Source organism: Galeopterus variegatus, unplaced genomic scaffold (assembly GCF_000696425.1).
Source record: "Galeopterus variegatus unplaced genomic scaffold, G_variegatus-3.0.2 Scaffold4289, whole genome shotgun sequence".
Classification (NCBI taxonomy): domain Eukaryota; kingdom Metazoa; phylum Chordata; class Mammalia; order Dermoptera; family Cynocephalidae; genus Galeopterus; species Galeopterus variegatus.
Window position 1 is genome coordinate 102453 of NW_007730400.1, and position 23798 is coordinate 126250.

The 23798-nt window shown below is 36.3% G+C and overlaps 1 protein-coding gene across 3 annotated transcripts in view; it reads right to left on the reverse strand.

The window, feature by feature from the left end:
- Positions 1-22384, reverse strand: part of DCTN4 (dynactin 4 (p62)) — a 30839-nt gene extending 8455 nt beyond the window's left edge. Inside the window, exons 1-11 of one of the 3 annotated variants that reach the window (XM_008587214.1) lie at positions 22198-22384; positions 19283-19353; positions 16709-16887; positions 12197-12240; positions 9541-9648; positions 8327-8347; positions 7853-7926; positions 7273-7385; positions 6818-6927; positions 3324-3397; positions 908-962 (exon numbers count right to left, since the gene is read on the reverse strand). In XM_008587214.1, coding sequence (XP_008585436.1) covers positions 908-962; positions 3324-3397; positions 6818-6927; positions 7273-7385; positions 7853-7926; positions 8327-8347; positions 9541-9648; positions 12197-12240; positions 16709-16887; positions 19283-19353; positions 22198-22368 — 1020 coding nt within the window. In that variant the 5' untranslated portion in view covers positions 22369-22384. Of the gene's footprint in view, positions 1-907; positions 963-3323; positions 3398-6817; positions 6928-7272; positions 7386-7852; positions 7927-8326; positions 8348-9540; positions 9649-12196; positions 12241-16708; positions 16888-19282; positions 19354-21644; positions 21728-22197 lie in introns of those variants that run through there. The other 2 variants (XM_008587216.1, XM_008587215.1) reach the window with 2 other exon arrangements.
- Positions 22385-23798: the final 1414 nt, after the last annotated feature.

Genomic DNA, 23798 nt, shown 5'->3' on the forward strand with positions numbered 1-23798 from the left:
CTGGAGTTGCTATTTCATTCAGGAAATGTGATAGATCCCACAGAAAGGGTCAGTTACTAGATCCAGAAATTCTGAGGCATGTATATGATCTAAGTGATTTTTTAAAGTTTATAACTCTTGTCTCACCCAGGTTGCCACTTAAGGACTGAAAAGAAGGAAGCTCTCATAAATAAAATATGGGAGCCATAGGCTAGCCAGATGTATTAACATAGAAAAAAATGGCACACCTAGACTATAAAAACCTTTTAAGACATCTTGAACCATGACAATTTGCCCTTGTTTGGCACTCTCTTGAGATTAGCAAAAAAGTTGTTCAAATGAACAGGAACTACACACAAGTGCACTTCAAAAAGTTAGTGGCAGAATAGAATTAAAAAATAATACAAATCTTTCCATGAACTTTTTGAAGACCTTTTGTAAATGTTTTTATGAGTGGCATGGCATGAAAGAGCTAAAGAGGCTGCTGCAGAATATCCTCCTATTCATTGGGGGTGTGTGTGGGAGGAAGGGCGTAGATGAGGACTCCAAGGAAGAGAGGGGCTGTGGTGAAGAAATCTAGCTATTTCCTGGTACCTGATAAATAAACACATGAGATGGAGAATCTTTAGGCTGGAGAAGCATGAAAGATGCCTATGGGGTCCAACATTATCTTTTTTTCCCCCAGCTATGATTCCACTTTCATATTATGTGCACCCTGCTCCTTCTACATACATTTCAAAGGTGCTGTTGTCAGGAATCCCAGCTTACAGAAATTTAAAGTTTCAATCTCTTTATTATCTCAAACTGTCTTCCATCCCCTGATAACTTCATCCTGTGCCAAATACACACACAGCCACCCACATACACATATGCGCACATCATTGATCAATCAATTCTTTCTCTTCCTGTTAATAAGTAACATACTAACCTTCATGTAGCGAAGGTTGGGAATTGACATGATTCTCACTTCTGGAATATAATTGCTACGTATGAATGAAAAAATGCATTAATATTCACTGCAGTCCCTTAAAATTATTACTTTTTCTTTTTTTTTTAGCTAGGACATCAAAAAAAAAGAAGCTCTTCATGTTAATTAGAATATGTTAGAGAAAAAGAATTTTAAAGAATCATATCATCACCAGAATAAGAACTTAAGACATGAAACCGAACTGGTAATGAGGAGTTATTTCTGAAATCTTACATATAATACTTTTAGTTTTAGTTTAGTTTGTGTGTATATCATATTTATTAGATATATTTTTTGAGATCTTACTTAATTTGCTTTTGTAATTCTAATAGGCAACTTAACACCCAAGACTGATTTAATAATACATTGTATGGCTGTAAAAACAGTATCCTATACTTACCAAACATTTATATAGCACCTGCTATGTGCTAGGCAATGTTTTAAGCACTTTACAAATATTAATTCATGTAATCTTCACTGCAACAGCACTACATAGGTATTATTATTATCCCATTAAAAATGAAGAAACTGGGCATGGAAGAATTATAACTTGCTGGTAAATGACAGAGCCAGGATTCAAAACCCAGGCAGTCTGGCTCCAGTGTCCTTGCTCTTAACCACTATGTCATGCTGCCTTTCTAAATAAGACAACAGAATATATACTTAAGTGTGCTTGGTCTGGACCCAGATTCAAATCCCAGCTATGCGTTTATATACCAAGATACTGCTTTGTAACAACTGGGACAAAATATTTGCCTCTTTGTGCCTCAATTATAAAATGAGGAAAATAATGGTATCTATCTCTTGATATTATTGTGAAAAATAAATTAAATAATACCTGCAAAAAGTGTTTTGAAAAGTGCTTGGAACAAAGCATGCATAAATGTTACTGTGGATACATTAACATAAGATAAACTCTATTGCACAAACACAATAAGTACTTCTTAGAATCAAGGCAATAAGGTATTTTAACTTCAAACTAGATATTTTTCATGCTGAGCAGCAGAATTACCCGAGTAACAAAATTTAAGGATCCCACTACCAAGGACGTAGATTCATCCAGTCTAAGGTGTGGCCAGAGCATCTGTATTAAGGCTGCCAGGCACTAATGCCATGTCAGAAAAAAGCACTTTTTCTCAAAGCAAGCTTAAGAAATTGATGCTAAGCACAGCCTGTCATTCAGGGTTTCTGTAATGAGTGTATTTTTAATTAAGAAAACCATTTATCTCAGATTTTGCATGTGCCAGACCAGCACTTCCAAACCTGTTTCCTGATGACTTCTTTTTAATTGCTACATAATATTCTTTGGTATGAGTGTATCTATATTTAATCAACTATTTCCTTGCTAATGGCTAATCAGATTAACATTAAAATTGTTTCCAGTTTTCTGCCACGAAAATATTGCAATATACATATTTGCAAATGTGTTTTTGTTTACTGGTGCTTTTGTTTCTACAAAATAGATTCCTGAGACAGTACTGCTGGGTCAAAAGGTCTATGTACTTTGTTTTGATATTCCCAGACCACTCTCCAAAAAGACTCTAGCAATTCACAATTCTACCAACAATGTATGCAAATAGGTGTTTATCCACATTCTTATGAGCATTAGGTACTACTTATTTTTTAAATTTTCCTATCAAGTCTCAGCATCTTTCCATAAATATCTTCTGACTATGTGGAATTCCTCTTCATGAGCTACCTGTTCAAATCCTTTGCTCCACACCCCACCTCACTGCCTCCCTCTATTTTTATCTTTCCAATTTGTGGGAATTCTGTATATCAGGGATATTAAACTTTTATTTATCCTGAGTACCAAATATTCTTTCCGGCTCTACTGTCTATCTCAGGACTTTATCGCTAATTTTGTTTCCTACCACTCATGTTTCATTTTGCTAAGGTCAAAGCTGTTTCTTTTCCTTAGTGGCTTCTGGGTTTCCTGCCTTCCTAAGAAAGGGCTCTCTTACCCCAAAGTTACTAATTTTTCCAAGTATTTTTCTTGTTTGATAGGTGATTTTTATACACAAAATTCCCTTCTACTGAGAAGTCCCATTGAGTTAATACTAACTTAATCATATCTATTCCTCTCAATGAATTATCATCAGAACACAGGTAAATGAATGACTAGTGATTCTCCACCCAGTAATCAATATACCACATTGCTTAGATCACATTACATTACTATGTCCCTGATACGAACACCCTTGATTCTATGTCTATAGATTTAAACTTCAACTTTCTGGTATGTAATTAAATTCAAAATCTAAACAGGAACAGAAAAGCAAGATTATTCTGATGTAATCTTTATTTTCTCTTTCTAGGCTGAGATTAAACACACTTCACATTGGAAAAAAACAAAACAGTAACCCAAAATACTCACACAGCAACCAGTTGAATTTTGAATTTGATAGATGTTGGATTAAATTCTGGCTTGCTCAAATTATGTTCACATTTCTAAAAATAGAACAAATATAATATGTATCACAGGAAAACAAGAATGCACTTTGCTTATCCACAGAGCTGCTAAATTCAGAAGGATAGCATTTACTGGAGTTTTGTTTTATTTTGCTACAAGAACACAAGTTTTGAAATAGAGTGTATGCTACTGATAGCCAAAGTTTATAAAAGAAGATGTTTGGACTTCTGGATATAAGCAATCACATTATCAAATATTATTACAGGTTGAGTATCCCTTATCCGAAATACATGGGACTAAAAGTGTTTTGGATTTTACACAAGTTTTGAAATAGAGTGTATGCTACTGATAGCCAAAGTTTATAAAAGAAGATGTTTGGACTTCTGGATATAAGCAATCACATTATCAAGTATTATTACAGGTTGAGTATCCCTTATCCGAAATACATGGGACTAAAAGTGTTTTGGATTTTGGGTTTTTTTGGATCTTGGAATATTTGCATTATACCTGCTGGTTGAGCATCTCAAATCCAAAAGTCCAAAATCCAAAATGCTTCAACGAACATTTCCTTTGAGAATCATGTCAGAACTCAAAAAATCTTGAATTTTGGGATTTGGGATGCTCAATCTGTATACATTTGTGGTGCTTAAAAACTACAAAAATAACAACTATTATACTGAGTACTTACTATAAGTGTTGAACAATGTGTTCATTGTCTTATATGGATTTAAACATCACATTAATTTTATGAGGTAGGTATAGGTACTGTAACTATTAAAGTTCCCATTTCACAGATGATTAAAATGAGACACAGGAAAGGTAAGTAACTTATGCAACTTCGTGGAGCCAACAAGAATGGAAGCTGGGATTTAAATTCAAGTAGTACAATTCCAGATCCCATGCTTTAAAATATAATAACAATTATTTACTACTTCCTTAAATGACTACAGTTGTCACTTGGTTCCAGGACCCCTGCAGATACTAAAATCCCTGGATGCTCAAGTCCCTTATATAAAATGGCTGTATTTGCATATAAGCTACATACATCCTCTTCTATATTTTAAATCATCTCTAGATTACTTATACCTAATACAATGTAAATGCTGTGTAAATAGTTGCTATGTCATATTTTAAAATTTATTATTTTTTATTGTTGTACAGTTATTTTTTTATTCTATTTTTTGGGAGAATATTTTCATTCTGTAGTTGGTTGATTCTGGGGATATAGAACCCGGGGATATGGAGGGGTGACTTTATATACAAGGGTACTTCAAAAAGTTTGTGAAAAATAGAATTAAAAAAATATGCGAATCTTTCCATGAACTTTCTGAAGTACTCTCATATGTGTGTACACATGCATTTTTTGTATATTTTTATATAATACATATTTGTATTTTCTGTCCTTTCTTACACAAAAAGTTGCCTACCTGCCATGCACCCTCCTTTTTGCATTTAAAAATATGTCCCATATTAGTACATTCTTTCTACAAATTTATAGTACTCATTGTGTGTGGATATACCATAATCTCTACATAATTTGGTACATATTTGTGGAGGTGTAGAGTAGACTCCTAGAAATGAGGGTGATGGAACTAAAGGAAATTGCTTATTTACTTCTGGTAGATATTACTATATTAATGATGTATCATATAACTGACAGTATTTATATTATATTAATGTAATTTATACAATATTTCTATTATTAATCTTTTTTTAAGGAGTCAACTTTTAGTTTTGTTGCTCTTTTGTATTTTATATTGGTTTGTTAATTCATCAATGCCTGCTATTCTAGTTTCTTCAGATTAATTTTGCTGGTTTTTTCTAACTTCTTGAAATGGATGCTGAGATCACTGATCTTTTAACCTTTCTTCTTTTCATATTATATATATATGCATTGTTAATTGCATTGTGATCAGATAATGTACTTTAATAATTTCATCTTCTGAAAAATGTTGACAGTGTTCTATGTATGCCCATTTGGTCAAGTTTGCTACTTAAATTGTCCAAATGTTCTACATCCTTATTGATTTTCATCGTTTGTTCTCGCAGTTACTGAGAGAAGTATGTCAAAATTTCCCAAGATGAACTGTCTATTTATGTAATATTCTCAAATGCTGTTTTATATATTTTGAATCTGTTATTTAGTGCATATAAATTTAGACTGTTGTATCTTCTTTGTGAACTGAATCTTTTCAAAAATTATCCTTCTTTTTAAAAAAATTAGTGTTTATACAACATACTTTTCCCATCTACCTTCAAACTTTCTGAATTCTCATGTTTGTTTTTCTTGTAATCATCACATATACATGGGTTGTTTGCATTCATTTTATTACTTAGTCTGACAATCTTTGTCTTTTAATGGAAGCATTTAATTCATTGGCATTTAATGTAAATACTGATACAGGTGGCTTTTAATCTACCTTACTACATGCTTTTTTTGGAATAATCAGTTCTATGTTCCTTTGCCCCTTCTTTTCCAAAAGGTTTTTCACTATGGAACTTTTCTAACATATACAAAAATACAGAATGGTATTATAAATCCTTAGGTACCCATCACCCAGCTTCAACAGTTAGCAACAATGGCTGACCTTGTTTCATCTATACTCTCACCCACTCCCAATCCCTGATTATTTTGCAACAAGTATCAGATATCATATAATTGATCCACAAATATTTTGGTATTTATCTCCAAAAGATAAAAATATTAAAAGAAACTATTATTTCTAAAAAAAATAAACAATTCTTTAATAACATCAAAAATCCTGCCAGTGTTTAAATTTCCCACTAGCCACGTGATTATTAAAGTGAATTAATTAGCATTAGCCACTAGCCACATGTGGTTATTGAAGTGAATTAAAATGACAGATTCAGTACCTCAGTCGCACTATCACATTTCAAGTGCTCAATAGCCACACATGCCTAGTGGCTACAATGCTGGACTGTGTAGATAGAGAATATTTCCATCATCATAGAGAGTTCTGTTGGACAGTATTGACCTAAAAGGTTTCTTTTCCATTTTGTTTTGTTTTTACAATTTATTTACTGAAGAAACTCTGCCATTTGTTTTGTAGATTCCCAGAGCCTGGATTTTGCTAATTTTTCTTTTTTCAGAGCTTTAAGTTGATTATTTTTAAATTAGTCCTTTTCTGCCCTCTTTACTAGCCTAAAAGTTATATACTCTTTCACTATTCTTCCAGGGGTTAGCACTATGTACTTAACCTTCTGATACTTGTTTCCACATCGGTAAAATAGGGATAACAACATTACCTACCATATAAGGGTTGTCAGGATGAGTTTATATTGAAAACATTTAAAATAGTGCCTGGGCACCTAGTATGTTCTCTGCGTTTTTCTGTATTTACTACATTCCAAAGGTTTTGACATTGGTCAGATACCAGTCATGTTTATTTTTGCTTTACTCTTGTACAAATGGCAACTCTACCAAATGGAATACTTACCCGGCAGCGCAGGGACCGTTTGATCAGAAGATGTTTGTGGCGAGGATAGAGCTGTGAAGCACAGATTGGTTGGAAATCAGGCTGTAAGAGGCGTTGATGAAGGGTGGTCACTGGCAGGAAAGGCAGAAACCAGGCTTAGTTTACAGTGACTTTCAAAATCAGTTGTATGTAGTCAGTAATTACACAAAGCAATACTGCCTTTATAAAGAGTCTTGTTCAAAAAACTGCAATATAGCAATTTGACAGACATTTTAAAGTTCTTCAAACAATTACATATATTACACATATTTTATTTTCTACATATCATTTTTCTTTCTGCTTGTATTGTTTGAAATCTACATATTATCTTATTACTAACAACTATTTCATTAAAAATCTCAAATTGCAAGGCATATAAATAACAAAAGCAGAATTAGATGTAGAATAGAAATAAGTATAATAATGTATAAAATTACCCTCTGTTAAATTTACTGGTCTTGTATAATAGTCTTCAGGTAGAGGTTCCACTTCATCTACAGCCTGAGCTGGCTCAATCTTTATCTCTTTTTGGTCCTCTCCTTCTTTAAGGCTAAAATATAAAAAGGAGTAATTTCTCAAAGGTCTACTTGATTTGTTCTCAAAGTCTATGATATCAATAATTGAAGTATTCCTCTACTGTAAAATATTCTTTTAGTTTAGGTCTTTTCTGAGTATGAGATTCTTCTTCCCCATTGGCAATTGTTTTTTTTTGTTTTCCTTTTTGTCTTTTTTCGTGACCGGTAATGGGATCACAACCCTTGGTGTCGCGTCCGCACCGCGACCGGGAACGGGATCGCAACCCTCGGTGTCGCGCCTGCACCGCGCTCAACCAGTGAGTGGACCGTTCTCTATATGGGATCCGAACTCTCGGCGGGAGCGCCGCCGCGCTCCCAAGCGCCGCACTCTACCGAGTGTGCCACCGGGCCGGCCCTTTGTTTTCGTTTTTGAATTACATTCCTTCAATATTCATCTTGATACCAGCTTTTCTCCTCAAAGTCACTGAATGTCCAAACTTACGAAAGTCCAGCAAGGGTACTGATGGATGCACCAGCTCGTGGTCGTTGAAGTCTGGTTCCAAGACCATATTTGTCCTAAACAAAGTACAAAAATTCCTATTAGAAAGTCCATATTTACATATCCTATTTATCAAAAAGAAGAATTTTGGGTGGGGCAGCATGAGAAGCTCAGGGAAATAAGCCAAAAAAAAAAAAAAAAAAGCTAATTTAAAAGCTTCTTTTCAAGAAAATAATTTATAGCCCCATGTTTTATTCTATTCTTAATAAAAGTACCAAACACAAAGACTGAAACTACATTAATGTAGTAAAAGTGAACCAAATGTGAACTTTTACTATTAATCTAAAAATATCTAACCTATGGCTCAGGCAAGAACTATGTGGAGTGTTTAAGACACACAACGAATGTCTTCCTGGAACACCAGTGATCATCTGCCAACTTCTTCAGGGTCAGCAAGAATCATAAAAGAGAACTTACCACTACATGAATAGTGTGTTGCTGTAGAGCCCCAAAATAGCAGCAGGTTGCAACAGAGACAAAAAAAAAAAAAAAAAAAAAAATGCAGCATAAGATAGAAGCAAACTCATACAGCCGGCAGGTTATATGGGAAAGTTGGAAGAATGATGCATTTAATTCAAATTCCTCTCCTAAATACAATATTCACTAGTGCATATGCTGATTATACCACTGGATTATTCAGAAAAATTCACTTCTTTGGTAAATGTAGGTGCTGTGCAAATGTTAATGTTTTATTAAATTCTAATCTAGAAATTTTTAAATGGACCTTACCAATACCTAGGGTTTCAATGTCTTAGCTAATGCTCATGTGGACACAGTATGACAGGTTAGTTAACCTTTCCAAGTTTCATTCCGTCAAGTGTAAAATGGGGATATACTATCCACACCACAGTACTGTCATGAGGATTCAATAAAATAATACATGTAAAGTGCTTAGCACAGTGCTTGACACATCACTGCCATTTAATAAATGTTATTGAATGTCAACCTGTTGGGCCCCAAGGAAGCACACAGAAAACAAATTGTTCTGTGAGAGCAAATAAAACTTAGGGATAATAACAAAAACTTCAAATCCTAACTCTTGCTTCTGACTAGTAGTATATAAACTGGTAGAGAATGATTTCCATATATAATTCCTACCAAAAATTCCACTTGCATATATTACCATTTATTTAACCACACAGATGTACTGTGTAAAAGTCAGTGTTGGAGCAATATGGGAAGGTGTCAAAAAATTATGATAGCTAAAGGTGGGAAACCACTACTACTAGGACATCAAAGGTGGGCCACATGGGTAGTATGAATAAAATCTACCACTTGCCCACCTTCTTCTCAGACTTTCTGTAATATGCTAAAGGTGTAAGTAGAGTTCTGTGGTGCCCACAAAATTAAACAGTAGCCTTTTTGGTGGAATAATCAGAAAAGAACAGAGTGATGCAGAAAGAAATACAAATGTTCTTAAAACACAAAGAACTCAAGTAGAACTAATAAGCATAACCGGTGGGCTTAAACATCTATAGTTTGAAGAACTCTTCAAACTATATTCCACCATTCCACCATCTAGTCCTAGATTCCACCATTAAGGAATCTAGGACAAAGGCCACTTTCTGAAATGATCACTATTCTTAAGACCCACAGGTCTTTGCAAACTCCTTTTTGTACCAAATCCTCACCGAAAAAGCCAGAGGCATATAGTTTCTGCGCCGAGCCAGTTTCTTGCGATCTCGTTCAACCTTCTCTTTCTGAGCCAGCTGCTGGTAATATTCAATCAATTTGTTCATCTGTAAGATATCAAAGACTCAGTATTTGTTTCATGAAAAAGCTAATAGGAAGGTCAAGGGTTTGGATCTCCATATCAACCAGCTGTCAAAAAAAAAGAGAGAAAAAGCTAACAGGAAACACGCAAATTAATCAACTATGCTGACTAGAAACGTAATGAATAGAGAATACACTGGCTAGAAACATGATGAATAGAGAAGATAAATTATTAAGGTGAGCAAATTTGCCCTTTTTCTTCAAAGAGAATTTCTCTTCATTATATGACCTATTTTCAGAATTGAAATGGAAACTTCAAGTTCAACAACAGGAAGAAATGGGCAATGAAAAAGCTCGGATGTTTCTTTTCTCTTTTCACTGCTCTTTCACTTCAGTACTTATTCCCCCTCACAACTGCTCCTATTTTTCTGCATGGACACAGGACCATTTATTTCTAAGAATGTGACATTTCATACTCTATTCCACTTCCCTCACTCCATCACACTTTCCAATTTTTAAAATATATTTTAAACATAAAAGCAATATATGTTAATTGTAAAAAGTTCAAACAATATACAAAATTAAAGAATTTAATAAGTAGGGCTGGCCTGCGGCTCACTTGGGAGAGTGTGGTGCTGATAACACCAAGGCCACAGGTTCAGATCCTACATAGGGATGGCCGGTTAGCTCACTGGGTGAGCGTGGTGCTGACAACACCAAGCCAAGGGTTAAGATCCCCTTACCGGTCATCTTTAAAAAAAAAATAAATAAAATAAGTAAAACTTCTCTTTTATCCCTCGTGCCCAAGTGGATCTCTTTACTCATTGGACATATCCAATAATATGGTTTAGACATTTTTCTTACACACTTTGAGACACAAGTATATGTATTATATTTTGCACGCATTTTAAAACAACTGTGTATAAACATATAGCTTTTATTGTATAAAAATAAATAGATGTCTTCTTATTTCTCATATACAAGGGAAGATGAACTTCTTATAACTTTCTTTTTAACTGTAAGTATCATGGATTTTCCATCCAGTACAAATAGATCTACGTCATTCTTTTTAAACGCTATATCTTATCGTGTAGCACAGTTGTCTTATAAGGTAAAGATTTGCTACAACACAACTTAAAAGGTTTTCTGATACCACTTTTGTCCTCTCAATTCTACAGCAATTATCTTTTTAAAAACACTAATCTGATCCTGTCATCACCTTGCTTAAAAACACTTAAAGGCTTCTCAAACTCCTTAACTTGGTCTACATGGTCCTGCATAGTCAGACCCCAAATACCTCTATTTGCCTAATACTATGCTCCACTCTGATCACACTCACTTTTGTGCCTACTACATGTTTTGCTTCTTCCACTTACAAGCTCTTTGCATATGCTATTCCTCTACCTTAAATTCTTTCTCCTCTCTAGCTGTCATCCTCAGATGTGGACCTAACTAGTTGAAATCCTCCCTAAGATATTTTCACAGAACACAATTTATCCCTCCTTCACATTACTTATCATAGTTTTTTCCTTATCTGGGGATTATTTCACTGTTTTTTTTTTTTTTTTTTTTTTTTGCCATTAGACTTAAGCTCCGTGAAGGTAAGAGACCATGTACCTCTACTGTTCAGCACACTCCTTGACATGTAGTCAAGTGCTTGATTGGTGTTTGTCATCACCACGCTCAGCCAGTGAGCGAACCGGCCATCCCTATGTGGGATCCGAACCCGGGGCCTTGGTGTTATCAGCACCGCACTCTCCCGAGTGAGCCACGGGCCAGCCCTTGATTGGTGTTTGGTAAATAAGTTTTGTGCGTAAGTGCAAGTATTTCTGTGACATTCCGAGAAGTATCAAGAAATCTGTACCAATTTACACTAATACAACAATAGTATATGTGAGAAAACCCACTTTCCCTACACTGTCACCCAGGATATTTTCAGTATTTCTAATTTTTCCTGATGTCATAGGTGAATAATTGTAAATTATTGTTTAATTTGCACTTTGATAGTATATACTCTACTTCTATAGCAGTTCACAATCTTTTTCATACTCTAGCTCAAGAGGTAGAAAAATCAGCTATAATACTGATTTTTGTAGAGATCTACATACTGTAGAGATCAATTCACTATAAATTGCTAAAGGATACTCAAGTCATGATCCTCTAAGCAACCATTACTGAATCTAATGGTATCTTCTAAATTAGTGGTGTTTTCAGGGGTAAAAATGTCTACATGTTTGTGATATTTCCAAGACTATCTGAGAACAAATAAAACCTTAACTCATTGGTAGGTGTGTGAAGAAAAAACAAAAACTCTAATTTCCTTTTTCTGATGCATAACTTGGATACAGAACTAAAACTACACCTAGTTTCTCCATTAACTTAAGTCAACTGGAAAGAAGTAACACTGTGATTTAATGTTTTACAATGAGAAGCTTTTTCTATGTGGAATAGATACCAAAATACACATCACAGACTTCTAAGTACAGGCCATATCCAGTGATAAAATGGAAGATCTTCGGTCTTTTACTCTATCTTTTCTTATTTCATCTTCTCTCTCTGGTGACCTTGACTTACCCGTTGTGTGTGAGGATTTTCAGGTTCCTGCCAACCGCCACTAGCTACAAAATAAAGGAATATTATAAGACTTTGATGATTTAGTAATTTTATTTTCATAAAAATAGGTGATCTGCGAGGCATAAAATGACTTAAAAACATAAAATCACAGACTTTCCAAGAAAGAATCCTAGAAATTACACAGACCAGATGCTTACAATAAAATTTTTTCTTTAAATATAACGATGGTGATAATGATCACGATCACCACCACCACCACCACCACCAATGCATGTATAAGCTTCTGTGCCAGGCACTAGAAATGTGATTACATTTCTTTTTATTATTTTTCATAATAACCCTCTGATGTAGGGACTGTTATTATTAGTCTCATTTTATGGATGAGGAAACTGAGGCCCAGAGACATTAAATAATTTGCCCAAAGTCACATAGATACAAGTGGTAGAGCCAGGATTCAAACTCAGGCAAGCAGTCTGTCAGTCTCCAGAGACCCCACTCTTATCCACAGCACTGCTGCAATTTCTACGTTCTATGACCTTGGTTCAGAGAAGAAATTCTTACGTAAGAAACACAAAACAAATTATAAAGGAAAAGATTATTCAAGAAAGCTAAAAGTAAAACCACAGTGAATACTTTCAATGAATGGTGTTGCAATAATTGAATATACACATACAAAAAAAATTGGTAAACCATTTTGGAGGGCTAAGGATGTATACATCTTATGACCAGCAACTTTGCTTCTAGTTATGCAGAGAAACCCTTACCTTTATGACTTAGGAAACACATACAAGAATGTTTCTGGCAACATTGTTTTCAAAAGCAAAAAACTGAAAACAACCTAAATGTCCATCAAGAGGGGACTGAACAAGTAATCTGTGGTTAAGTCATGCATGAATCAACTATGTATCAGAAACAACGCTGACAGGGCCGACCCTGTGGCGCGCTCGGGAGAGTGCGGCGCTGGGAGCGCAGTGGCGCTCCCGCCACGGGTTCGGATCCTATATAGGGATGGCCGGTGCACTCACTGGCTGAGCGCGGTGTGAACGACACCAAGCCAAGGGTTGCAATCCCCTTACCGGTCACAAAAACAGACAAAAAAAAAAAAGAAACAATGCTGACAGACAAAAGTTGTAGCAGGATATATATACAGGATGTTTGGTGCACTCACTGGCTGAGCGCGGTGTGAACGACACCAAGCCAAGGGTTGCAATCCCCTTACCAGTCACAAAAACAGACAAAAAAAAAAAGAAACAATGCTGACAGACAAAAGTTGTAGCAGGATATATATACAGGATGTTTCCATTTGCTTAAAACCGAAAAATACTATTTGTTAGTGGCTATATACATTTGTGGAGAAGTATAAAGACATGAATGGTCACTAATAATCACTGAATTCAGGATTGTGATTATTACCTTCTAGAGGCACAGAGGAGAAGAAATGCAGGAGCTCAAACTGTTTTGGTTATGTTTTGTTTCTTAAGCTGGGTGATAAGTACATGAATATATATTATTTATATACTTTAAAATAATTCCTTTTTCAAAACAAAAAGGACTCTTAATGACCTTGCTGAAGGTGACAATGTATCCTCTTGCTAGAAATGACTGAAATCACATCCTTTAGTATAACATTCATATTTTAAAGGTTGCTATACTTAATTAAGGCAATCATGAGAAATGAAGAATTATGTGAAAGAAATGTTTCAGTTGGAATATGTGTAAAAGTCTGAACGTTTTATCTAATTGCTTCTTCAGAACTGGTAATTTATTCTAAATAGCAATTTGGGAGACATAATGATCTCATAAGTTTTCCTCTGTACATTATGAACAAGTACTTAGAAATAAACAGTTCTAACTAAAGTGGTTTCAGGGCTTCTCAGACACTAATGACATCATGATGGAAATGAAATTATCTGTATCTTTAAGAGGTCCTGCTATCAATTTTCACTGTCAAGACACCCTAGAGGAGATAGCTTTCTAGAAGGTAGCCCAGGTTTTTAAGTTCTAAAATATAAATTTTCCAATGTTAATGGCTCATAATCCAAAAAGCATAAAACATTTACTTACAGAATAACAAACAAAAATTTGGATTTCTGGGCTTTGTTTTACTTGATAAAAAGGGACAAAATACAAACATAGAAAAATATAGTTGACTCACTGAGGGATATACTATGCCACTTTGAGGCTGTTTTTAACATTTATCTTAAATTCTTTGATAAATGCTAACAACTTACCTGCTAATTGACATTAAAGCATACATACAGAGATCTTTAGTAGCAATCTAAAAAGATGCTATAGAATCTTTTTAATATAAATCACATTTCAGGTAAATATCCACCAAGGAGAATTTTTAAGGAACTAAGATTTAACTTTTTGTTATTGAAGAGTATATATTTTATTGACATAATGCACAAAGTCAGAAAAACAATTAAGGGCTCAAGCATTCTAAATCAAAGGGTAAACTCAACACAATCAAGAATTAAATTTATTTATTCTTATTATTCTTTACATTATAAGATGTTGCTGCAGAGCGAGGGGTGGGGGTGGAGGGGAAGGATTGTTGGGCTGGTTGAAGAGGGCAGGAAGGTGTGGCTGAGGCCTGCGGGGAGGTGGGGAGGGCCTAAAGCTTAGGAGCCAGGGGGCTTCTGGTGGCAGCTCAGTGGTAGCTGGGCTGGATTCAGATGTGGCGGGGGCTGTGGCTGAGGCCTTCACACTGCCCCCACCAGGAGCCCAGGGGATTTCCCAAGGATTCAATTTTTTTTTTTTATTTCTTAAAAGATGACCAGTAAGGGGATCTTAACCCTTGACTTGGTGTTGTCAGCACCATGATCACTCACTGAGCTAACCAGCCATCCCTATATGGGATCTGAACTTGGGCCTTGGTGTTATCAGCACCACACTCTCCCGAGTGAGCCACGGGCCGGCCCCCAAGGATTCAATTTTTAAGAACAGAGTTGAACCTAAAGAAACTTCACCTATATTTACTTCCAAATTGTGTAAGAATCTACAGAAAGGTTTTTAGCTAAAGTCCATCTTCATTTTAATTATGTTAAATGACATACAGTGAGTTTAAGGGCTCTCCATTTATTATGAAAATCCAAAAATGACAATTTTTACAAGTCTAAAAAGTTTTCAGAAAATTAAACAATGAAATTTCAGAAAGAAAAAAGACATAGAGAGATAGTGATATTACTATTTATATAAAGCATAAATAGCAACTCAAGATTCTGAACTGACAAAAAAAAAAAAAAAAGATTCTGAACTGACTGTATTTCCACTCTCTGATGTTAACCATGGAGTGTAGGAAATGTAAAAATAAAAGAAGTCTCCTGATAAAGGTAAGTGCAATCTCTGTTCTGAAATACTCAAATGATGGAGATATAAATGCCTTAGGTGGTTTTAAAATCTAAACACACACAATTTTCTGTTTTGCCAATCAACATTGTGTGCATGCATGTGTGTGTATGTGCATGTGTCTTTGAGCACATGTTTGAATGTTCATAGATACTTTGACATGAAATTGCTGGGCATAAAAGAAATTTCAAATTTTAATAGGTGTCAAATTGCTCTCCAAGATGGTAGTGCATAGAAGAGAATATTGTCCTGTGTTTTAGACAACAGTTGATACAACCAAATTTAAAAATGTTGCCAAACTGATGAAGTTTTAATTTGTATTTCGATGATTACTTAGTGAAGTTGAACATATCTTTTTGCATATTTATTGGCCATTTTTATTTCCACTTAGAGCTGCTATTCATATCCTTAGCCTGTTTTTCTACTGCGTCTTCTTATTGATTTATAAGAGCTCCTCATTTTTGATTATCTATCTTTAGTCTGTTACATATGATCCAACTATTTTTCTTAGTTTGTCACTTTTATCTTTAATTTTGTCCGTAGTGTGTTTCAACATCAGGAATGTTTGTTTTTTATCAGAGCATTAAAATTTTGATTCTGGGCCAGCCCGTGGCTCACTCGGGAGAGTGCGGTGCTGATAACACCAAGGCCATGGGTTCAGATCCCATATAGGGATGCCGGTTCACTCACTGGCTGAGCGTGGTGCTGACAACACCAAGCCAAGGGTTAAGATCCCCTTACTGGTCATCTTAAAAAAAATAAATAAATAAAAATAAATAAATAAATAAAATTTTGATTCTAAGAAAGTATTAGATTTATAAAAGCTATTTTACCAACTCTAAGTAAATAATATCACCCAGATGAAACATCATCACCCATAAATGTGAGAATAAGGGAACACAGAAGGTTTAGTAGTAATGATAAAACATCTGAATTTAGCTCCTACTGCCCCAAAAGGTTACAGATGAGTTCTGTTTTTTTTTTTTTTTTGGTGGCTGGCCAGTACAGGGATTAAATCCTCTACCCTGGTGTTATAAGCACCACACTCTAACCACTGAGCTAACTCGCTGCCCCACAACAGGTTACAGAAATAATAATCTGTAAGGAATTACAGTACTGCCAAGTGCACAAAAATCTCATGTTGAAGTCCATCTCACTCACCTACAGATTTGTCTGCCATGCCCACATCTCTAGATGTCCAGCGACAAAATCCACAGGCCAGGTAATAGGCTTTCTTCAAAGTGGTCTTAGCTGGGTCATCTGGAAGCTGTGTGGAGATGCTTGTTGCCCGGGTGGAGAGTGTGTGCATGCAGCCAGGACAGTCAAAGCAGTTGGCACATCTAGACGTGACAAACACAACCATTCGTTCACTCAACAAATATTTATTGGGCATCTACTATATGCCAGACATTTTTCTAGGTGTTAGAAATTCAAGAAAGAACAAATATAAGGAGTGTCTCTCAAGGAAAAAGAAATAAAAAATATTCCTGGGAGACCCCTATCAACTTTGTTTTTACATTTTCGAAAGTATCACATTCATTATTTTTTTAGAAATATGCAATTATCACCAAAGCTCATGAAGAATTAGAGCCCAACCCAATCCTACTCCACAGAGGGAATCACTGTTAACAGAAGGTTACTATTCTAGACTCTTTTTATGCTTATACAGATCACAGATTTCTGAGGAAAACAGAAATGTCACAACTTATGACTTCAGAGAGGACAGACCAACCATACACAGAAAACTGAGAGTCAACAACAAAAGAAGCTGTGAAATTGGATTTGGAAAATAATCACTTCAATGATGCGCCAGACAGCTGAAACAGATGCCAAACAATGCCATCAAAATGGAATAGTTCAGAAGCAGTATATTTTCAGGGCTTTCTGTTCTCTTCTTAGATGCTATTCTTCCTAGTGCTCAGCCAACACTGCCCCTTTAGGGGTCCCTTTACTCTTTGTTTTTAACTCCCCCACATCTGGGATTATCAAGATTTCACCTCCGATCCTGTTATGCTTTGAAGTTTTGTTCCATAACTTCCATTGTCTGTAATACTTTACCATCTGGGTATTATCCTCAAATGAAGATAATAATAGTACCCACCTCACAGGGATACTTTTAGGGATTAAATGATTAAAAATCAATGAGTGCAATGCATATAAAACAGTGTCTGGTTATCAGGAGTTATTTCTCAGGACAGGAAAGACAAATAGTGGTTCACATCCACCAAGGTGTAGGGGTGTGACTGGTAGCAAAAGGACTTACACACCAGGTTAAAAACTAAATAGCATCCAGTAGCAATGAGCACACCTAGCAGCCAGAACTTGGTTACTAATTCCACTCTCCAATAAAAGGAACCAAGGCTCCCCAGAGAATTGGCTGATTCTAAGACTGAGTCAGAAAATATACAAGATGAGCCTGGAGTATCTTGTAGTACCAATCCATTAAGAAAGTACTCAAACTAACGAACAGAACCTCCCTTTCCCTAATGATGGGGGTATGTCAAAGGGATATAAGAGTCGGGGCCGGCCCGTGGCTCACTCGGGAGAGTGTGGTGCTGATAACACCAAGGCCATGGGTTCGAATCCCATATAGGGATGGCTGGTTGGCTCACTGGCTGAGCACGGTGCTGACAACACCAAGTCAAGGGTTAAGATTCCCTTACCGGTCATCTTTAAAAAAAAGGGATATAGGAGTCAACTGCAAGAGCTCTCAGTGGCCAAAGCAGAAACAATTTGAGCTAAATAAATAAATAAATTATAAAGTAGTCTTGGATTATAACCCAAACTATAAAATAAATATTCATTAGCCCACAATCCTATAAATAAATAAATAAATAAATAAATAAATAAATAAATGGGGAAGAAGAGAGAGATCTTCCACACAAAAGAACTGCAAATAATTTATGTAGGTAGCTTTCTAGGAGGGGGAAGCATAACTCCCCACTCTTTAAGTGTGACTATGATAGTGATTTTTCCTTCTAAAGAGTATAGTAGAGAAAAGAAGAAAAAAAAAAAAAAAGAGTGATTTTACACTGGAGAAATCCGGCAAACACTAGGTGTAGCCAGGTCATCAAGGTTAACATGAACAGTGATAAGTTATATTCATAGTAATTACCCTTGACACAGTGTGATGAAAGATGGCATTTTACCCCTGTGGTCCTCCTCCCCAAATCACTTTCCCCTTATCTAATGAGAAAAACGTCACACAAATCCCAATTGGGGGACATTCTATAAAATACCTCAATAGTATTCCTCAAAACTTTCAAGGTCATCAAAACCAAGGAAAGGTTAAGAAACTGTCACAGCCAAGAGAACCTAAGAAGACATGACTACCAAATAAAATGTGGTATCCTGAATAGGATCCTGGAACAGAAAAAGGAGATTAGAGAAAAATTGGGGAAATCTGAATAAAACATAGTTTATTTAATAATAATGTATCAATATTGGCTCATTAATTGCAATAAATACACCATACTAATGTCAAATGTTACCAATGGGGAGACTGGATGTGAGGTAAATGAGAATTCTCTGCACTATCTACATGATAATTTTTGTCTAAAACTGTTCTAAACAGAAAATTTATTTTAAAAAATCAAAGGGCATTTCTTCTTTGGTAGTGGTGATGCTAAAAAATAAAAAAAATTGCCAGTTAACAAAGAGAGTCAATTCTACGTGTTTTCTTATAAGCTATGAAAAAAATAGTCGAGAAAAACAAAATGTCAATCACAGTCTCACCTATTCTTTTTCAGTTTGGCTTCAGCCGATGGCATATTTTCTAAGCAACTGGGACAATAATGGGAGTCCACCTAGGAGAAAACAAGAAATCAAAAAATTAGAAGAAGAGAAACTCAGTTTAGCTTGTGTCTAAGTCAAATAGTAAATTAAAAAATATGTTATACTGCAATAGAATGTAAGAAACCACTTATCTGGCGAAGAACCTGGATTGTTTTCAGCTTACAATTTACTCTTCAGTCACCTGTTTTTCTTTCTTTCTTTTTTTTTTTTACCCTCTGGATCTTCTAAAACCCTTCTATTTTTCCTTTCTGATCTTTCCTCCATTTGTTCAGGGTTTTATGTATTAGATGTGTTAAATGTTGTCTATGTAATAATTTAAAGTTTATGGTTGAAGAACTCTATGATAACCTAATGAATAGATTAATAAAATAATCCAATTCTTAAAAATATGATCCCTTATCCTATCTAGTTCTCCATTTGTTCAGGGTTTTATGTATTAGATGTGTTAAATGTTGTCTATGTAATAATTTAAAGTTTATGGTTGAAGAACTCTATGATAATCTAATGAATAGATTAATAAAATAATCCAATTCTTAAAAATATGATCCCTTATCCTATCTAGTTTAATTTATTTTACTGTAACTACTTGACCATACTTTAATTAAGGGAGCCTAAAAGAGTTTTCTTATTACTGAAGTAATACATATTAACTGAAAAAATGCATAGATTAATATTCACATAGTCAGGTATAACTAACCAATTAGACTTTTAAACGACAATTTAAACTAACAGTATAGTCTTATTGTATTTAACCCAAAAACACAGTCTAAAGATCAAATTCATTATATTTTTTTGAGGTCTGAATAATTATTTTCTTTAACGTAAGTAGGTTCTATCTGATAATCATAGAACTCCATTCACCCACAGATGGAAACACATTCACTTCAACATAAATATATGATAGAAACTGGCTTCTCTTTTCATCATTCACTATAAACAAGATCAATTTGAAAAGGTGAATAAAGTTGTTGCTCAAATAATCTTCAGGAACATAAGATACAGTACGCTAACTAATATTCACACTGAGTCATCATAAAAGGCAAAATACAATTCATTCCTTTCTATATTCTGCTTGTCCCTTCATGTGCAGCTCCAAACCCAGGTTCTGCATTAGAACTTTCTGGCCTGCCCCAGCCCTCATTAGCTTCATTTTCCCCAAACTCTAATGGCCTCCACCTCATATGTACACATCAGGCTGTAAAAGATGCTGTCACAGACTGAATGTCCTAGTTGAAGAGACCCTTAGAGATCAGGGAGACTGAGCTCCCTATGCCCACTACAGGAGAATCTGATCCAATAAGTTCTGTGGGTGGAACTGCAACAGGGAAGCATCTAAAAGAGAAAGGACCTACCAAGGAGATATACACAATGAAAGGGCTGATGGAGGATACAAGAAAAATCAGTGCCATATTTAACATAAATGAGGGTACTTCAAAAAGTTAACGGAAAGATTACATTATCTTTTAATTCTATTCTTCCACGAACTTTTTGAGGTACCCTCATATATGATTTTTCTGGTATTGCTTAATTGCTTTCCTTTACTACTCTTATTATGGAAAGTATCTCCAATAAAATAATTATTACTAATAATGTGTAAAATGGCTTATAGTACAGGATGTGTTTTCATATGCATTTTAACAGTCCAGGGATCTTCAATAAAATTCTGAGTCAGGTTGTGTAGGTTCAAATCCTGGTCCTCCCTCTCACCCCCAAATTACTGGCTGTGTGACCTACGGCAAACTTCTATGTGTTTCTTTACCCGAAAAAAAAATTTTTTTTAAACGTATCTACTTCATTGGTTTAGAGAGAAGATTATGTAAAGCACACGACACACAGCAAGTACTGAACAAATGGTAACTATTATTACTACCAGCTTTTTCTTCTCTAGACTGTGAATTACTCAGCAGCAGGGTTTATGTCTTACTCGTTTTTTAATCCCCAGAGCTGACTGAATAAAGAAGATATACCAAGTGCTACATAAGTTTTGAGATTTTGTTATTCAATTATTTTTATTATTATTATTTTTTTTACTGGTCGGGGTCTTCTACATTCTGAGCAATGCGACTTCAACACCCACTTGTAATTATTTTTATTATTTTTTTATTTTTTTTACTGGTCGGGGTCTTCTACATTCTGAGCAATGCGACTTCAACACCCACTTGTGCCTGTGAAGGACAGCACCGTACCCCCAGGAGAAGCGCCATGAATACAACAGCACCGTACCCCCAGGAGAAGCGCCATGAATACAACAATTTGGGCTTCGTACCTGACAGACTATCTAAGCTCTTTTTACTCAACTCACCCCGCCCCAATCTCTTCCCTTCGGCAGGTCTTGGCCTGAGCCAGGAAAAAAGACAAGGAAGTCTGATGAGGGCCCAGTTTCTGGCCAAAGTAGGGGTAGAACTTCCAGGACGGGAGGGCCATGAATAAGGCGGCAAGCACCGTCCCCCGCCCCCACCCCATAATCAATCATTTTAACAGTTATCTCACCCCTCAAGGGGCCTGAACTAAGACCCCCGGACCTTTCTCCCCATCCCACCCAATTACCAAGCCCTACAGAAGACAGCTAGGGTCCCCTAAGTCAATTTTCGTCCAATCAGGGACCGCTCTAGAACCAGAAGATCCGCTCGGCCCCACCCGAAGCCATCCCTCCTTTCAAAGTGACAGATTAGAAGCAAATTAAATCGCAGGAAAAGCTGAGTGACGAAAGGCAGGGCCAATCAGCAAGCTAGAAAAAAATGACTACCCGCCTCCAACGGGCGGAACTTCCCCGCCGGTCACGGTGACTAGGATGAACATCCCCCACCCCCCCACCCCCGTCCCAACACACACTCTCTATGGGACATCGCCCTTACCTCGTGAGACACACATTCCAGCGACCGCAACTCGCTACAATAGCGGCAGAAGTAGAGCTGCGACAGCGGGGCCCGAACCTTCTTTTCGCCCTGGACTAGATAGAGAACCCGCTCCGACTGCAGCAAAGACGCCATCTTGCGGGGGAGGAGCCAAGGACGCTCCCGCCGCATCACGTGACCCGGGAGCCTGCGTTTTTCCTCGCCGCCTTCCCTACGTCTTTCTACGTAGACTTTAACGTAAGGTGTCCGACCTAGTGGGGTTTGCGCCGTTGGAAGATCAAAGCGCGCGTGCGCAGCGGGGATCCCAGGTTTTCCACCATCCCCCTCATCACGTCCATCCTTATTTTAGGGAGCGTCAGCTGCCAGGACCCAGCTCAGGCCTTTCTGTCATTAACTGTGGACTCGCAGGTCATATTCAGACAGGGTCAGTGCTTACCTTTTCTAAGTTTCTTTCAGAAAGGAAGGCTGTTCTTTTATTTACAACGGCCTCCCTGTGTCCCCACCTTCCAGGCAAACATCCCGGAGGCAGATGGAAGGTCTCAAAAGGGTCAGAGTTCCATGGAAACCGGGAAGCGAAAGAGTTACACAGTTCTTTCTTCGGAGTCTTGCCAATGACCTGTAGGAAACTTTCACATACATTATTTCCTTTGAAAGTTCTTAGTGAGTTTCTATACTCAGAGGCCACATCTCATTCATTTCTGTTTTTAAAGTAGATACCATTAGGTCAAAATCTATAATGTGAGCTTTCAGTAAGTATCGATGAATAAAGGAATGAAATCAATGAATGAACCATGTCGGCAGGCATCATCTTTCTACATTTTTCTGATGCGTAAACGAAGGCTTAGATACGTAAAAGGACCACCACCTAAAACTGCCTAGCAGAGACTGGAGCCCAACTGAATATTATTAGAAAACATTTATTGAGTACTTATTAAGTGCAGGACACTGTGTCAAAACTTTACATACATTTTCTCATTTAATTCTCACAAAAACTCCAAAAGGCAGGTGGTATTATTATTTGTTTTACAGAGCAGGAAACTAAGGCTCAGGGAAGTGCAGTGACTTGTCTAAGATTTCATAGATACAGGTAGAACCCTGTTCTGTCCAACTCCAGAGCTTGCATGCATTACTCCTGTACATACTGCCTCCAGCATATTTTCTAATATGATGATGTTTACAATACCTTACACTTATATAGTGCTTTTCAGTTTATACAGTGCTTTCATATATTTTATCTCATGACTTATGTCACATTTTAACAATTTAAGCCTAAAAGTCATTACATTCCATATACTCTGATCTCTTGTTCAAGCAACAGACTAGTACTAACTTAGTTTCATAGTTGGATTCTGCCCTTAGAAGAAAATATATTACTAGCCAACTGATTTGCAGTTATTTCTTCATGTTAGTGAATTCTTTGGCCTTATGGTTTATCGACTAGTCTCTGCTGAGTTGAGCCCTTTTCCTGGACTAATTTCCCCTGGTAAAATGAAGTCCTAGAGCCTGCAGGTGTAGAGAGGCCACAGACTTTAACTAACCCCATGTAAAACAGCACTTTTTGGAGGACTGGTTTTGAACAATTCAGTGGACAATTATCTGGT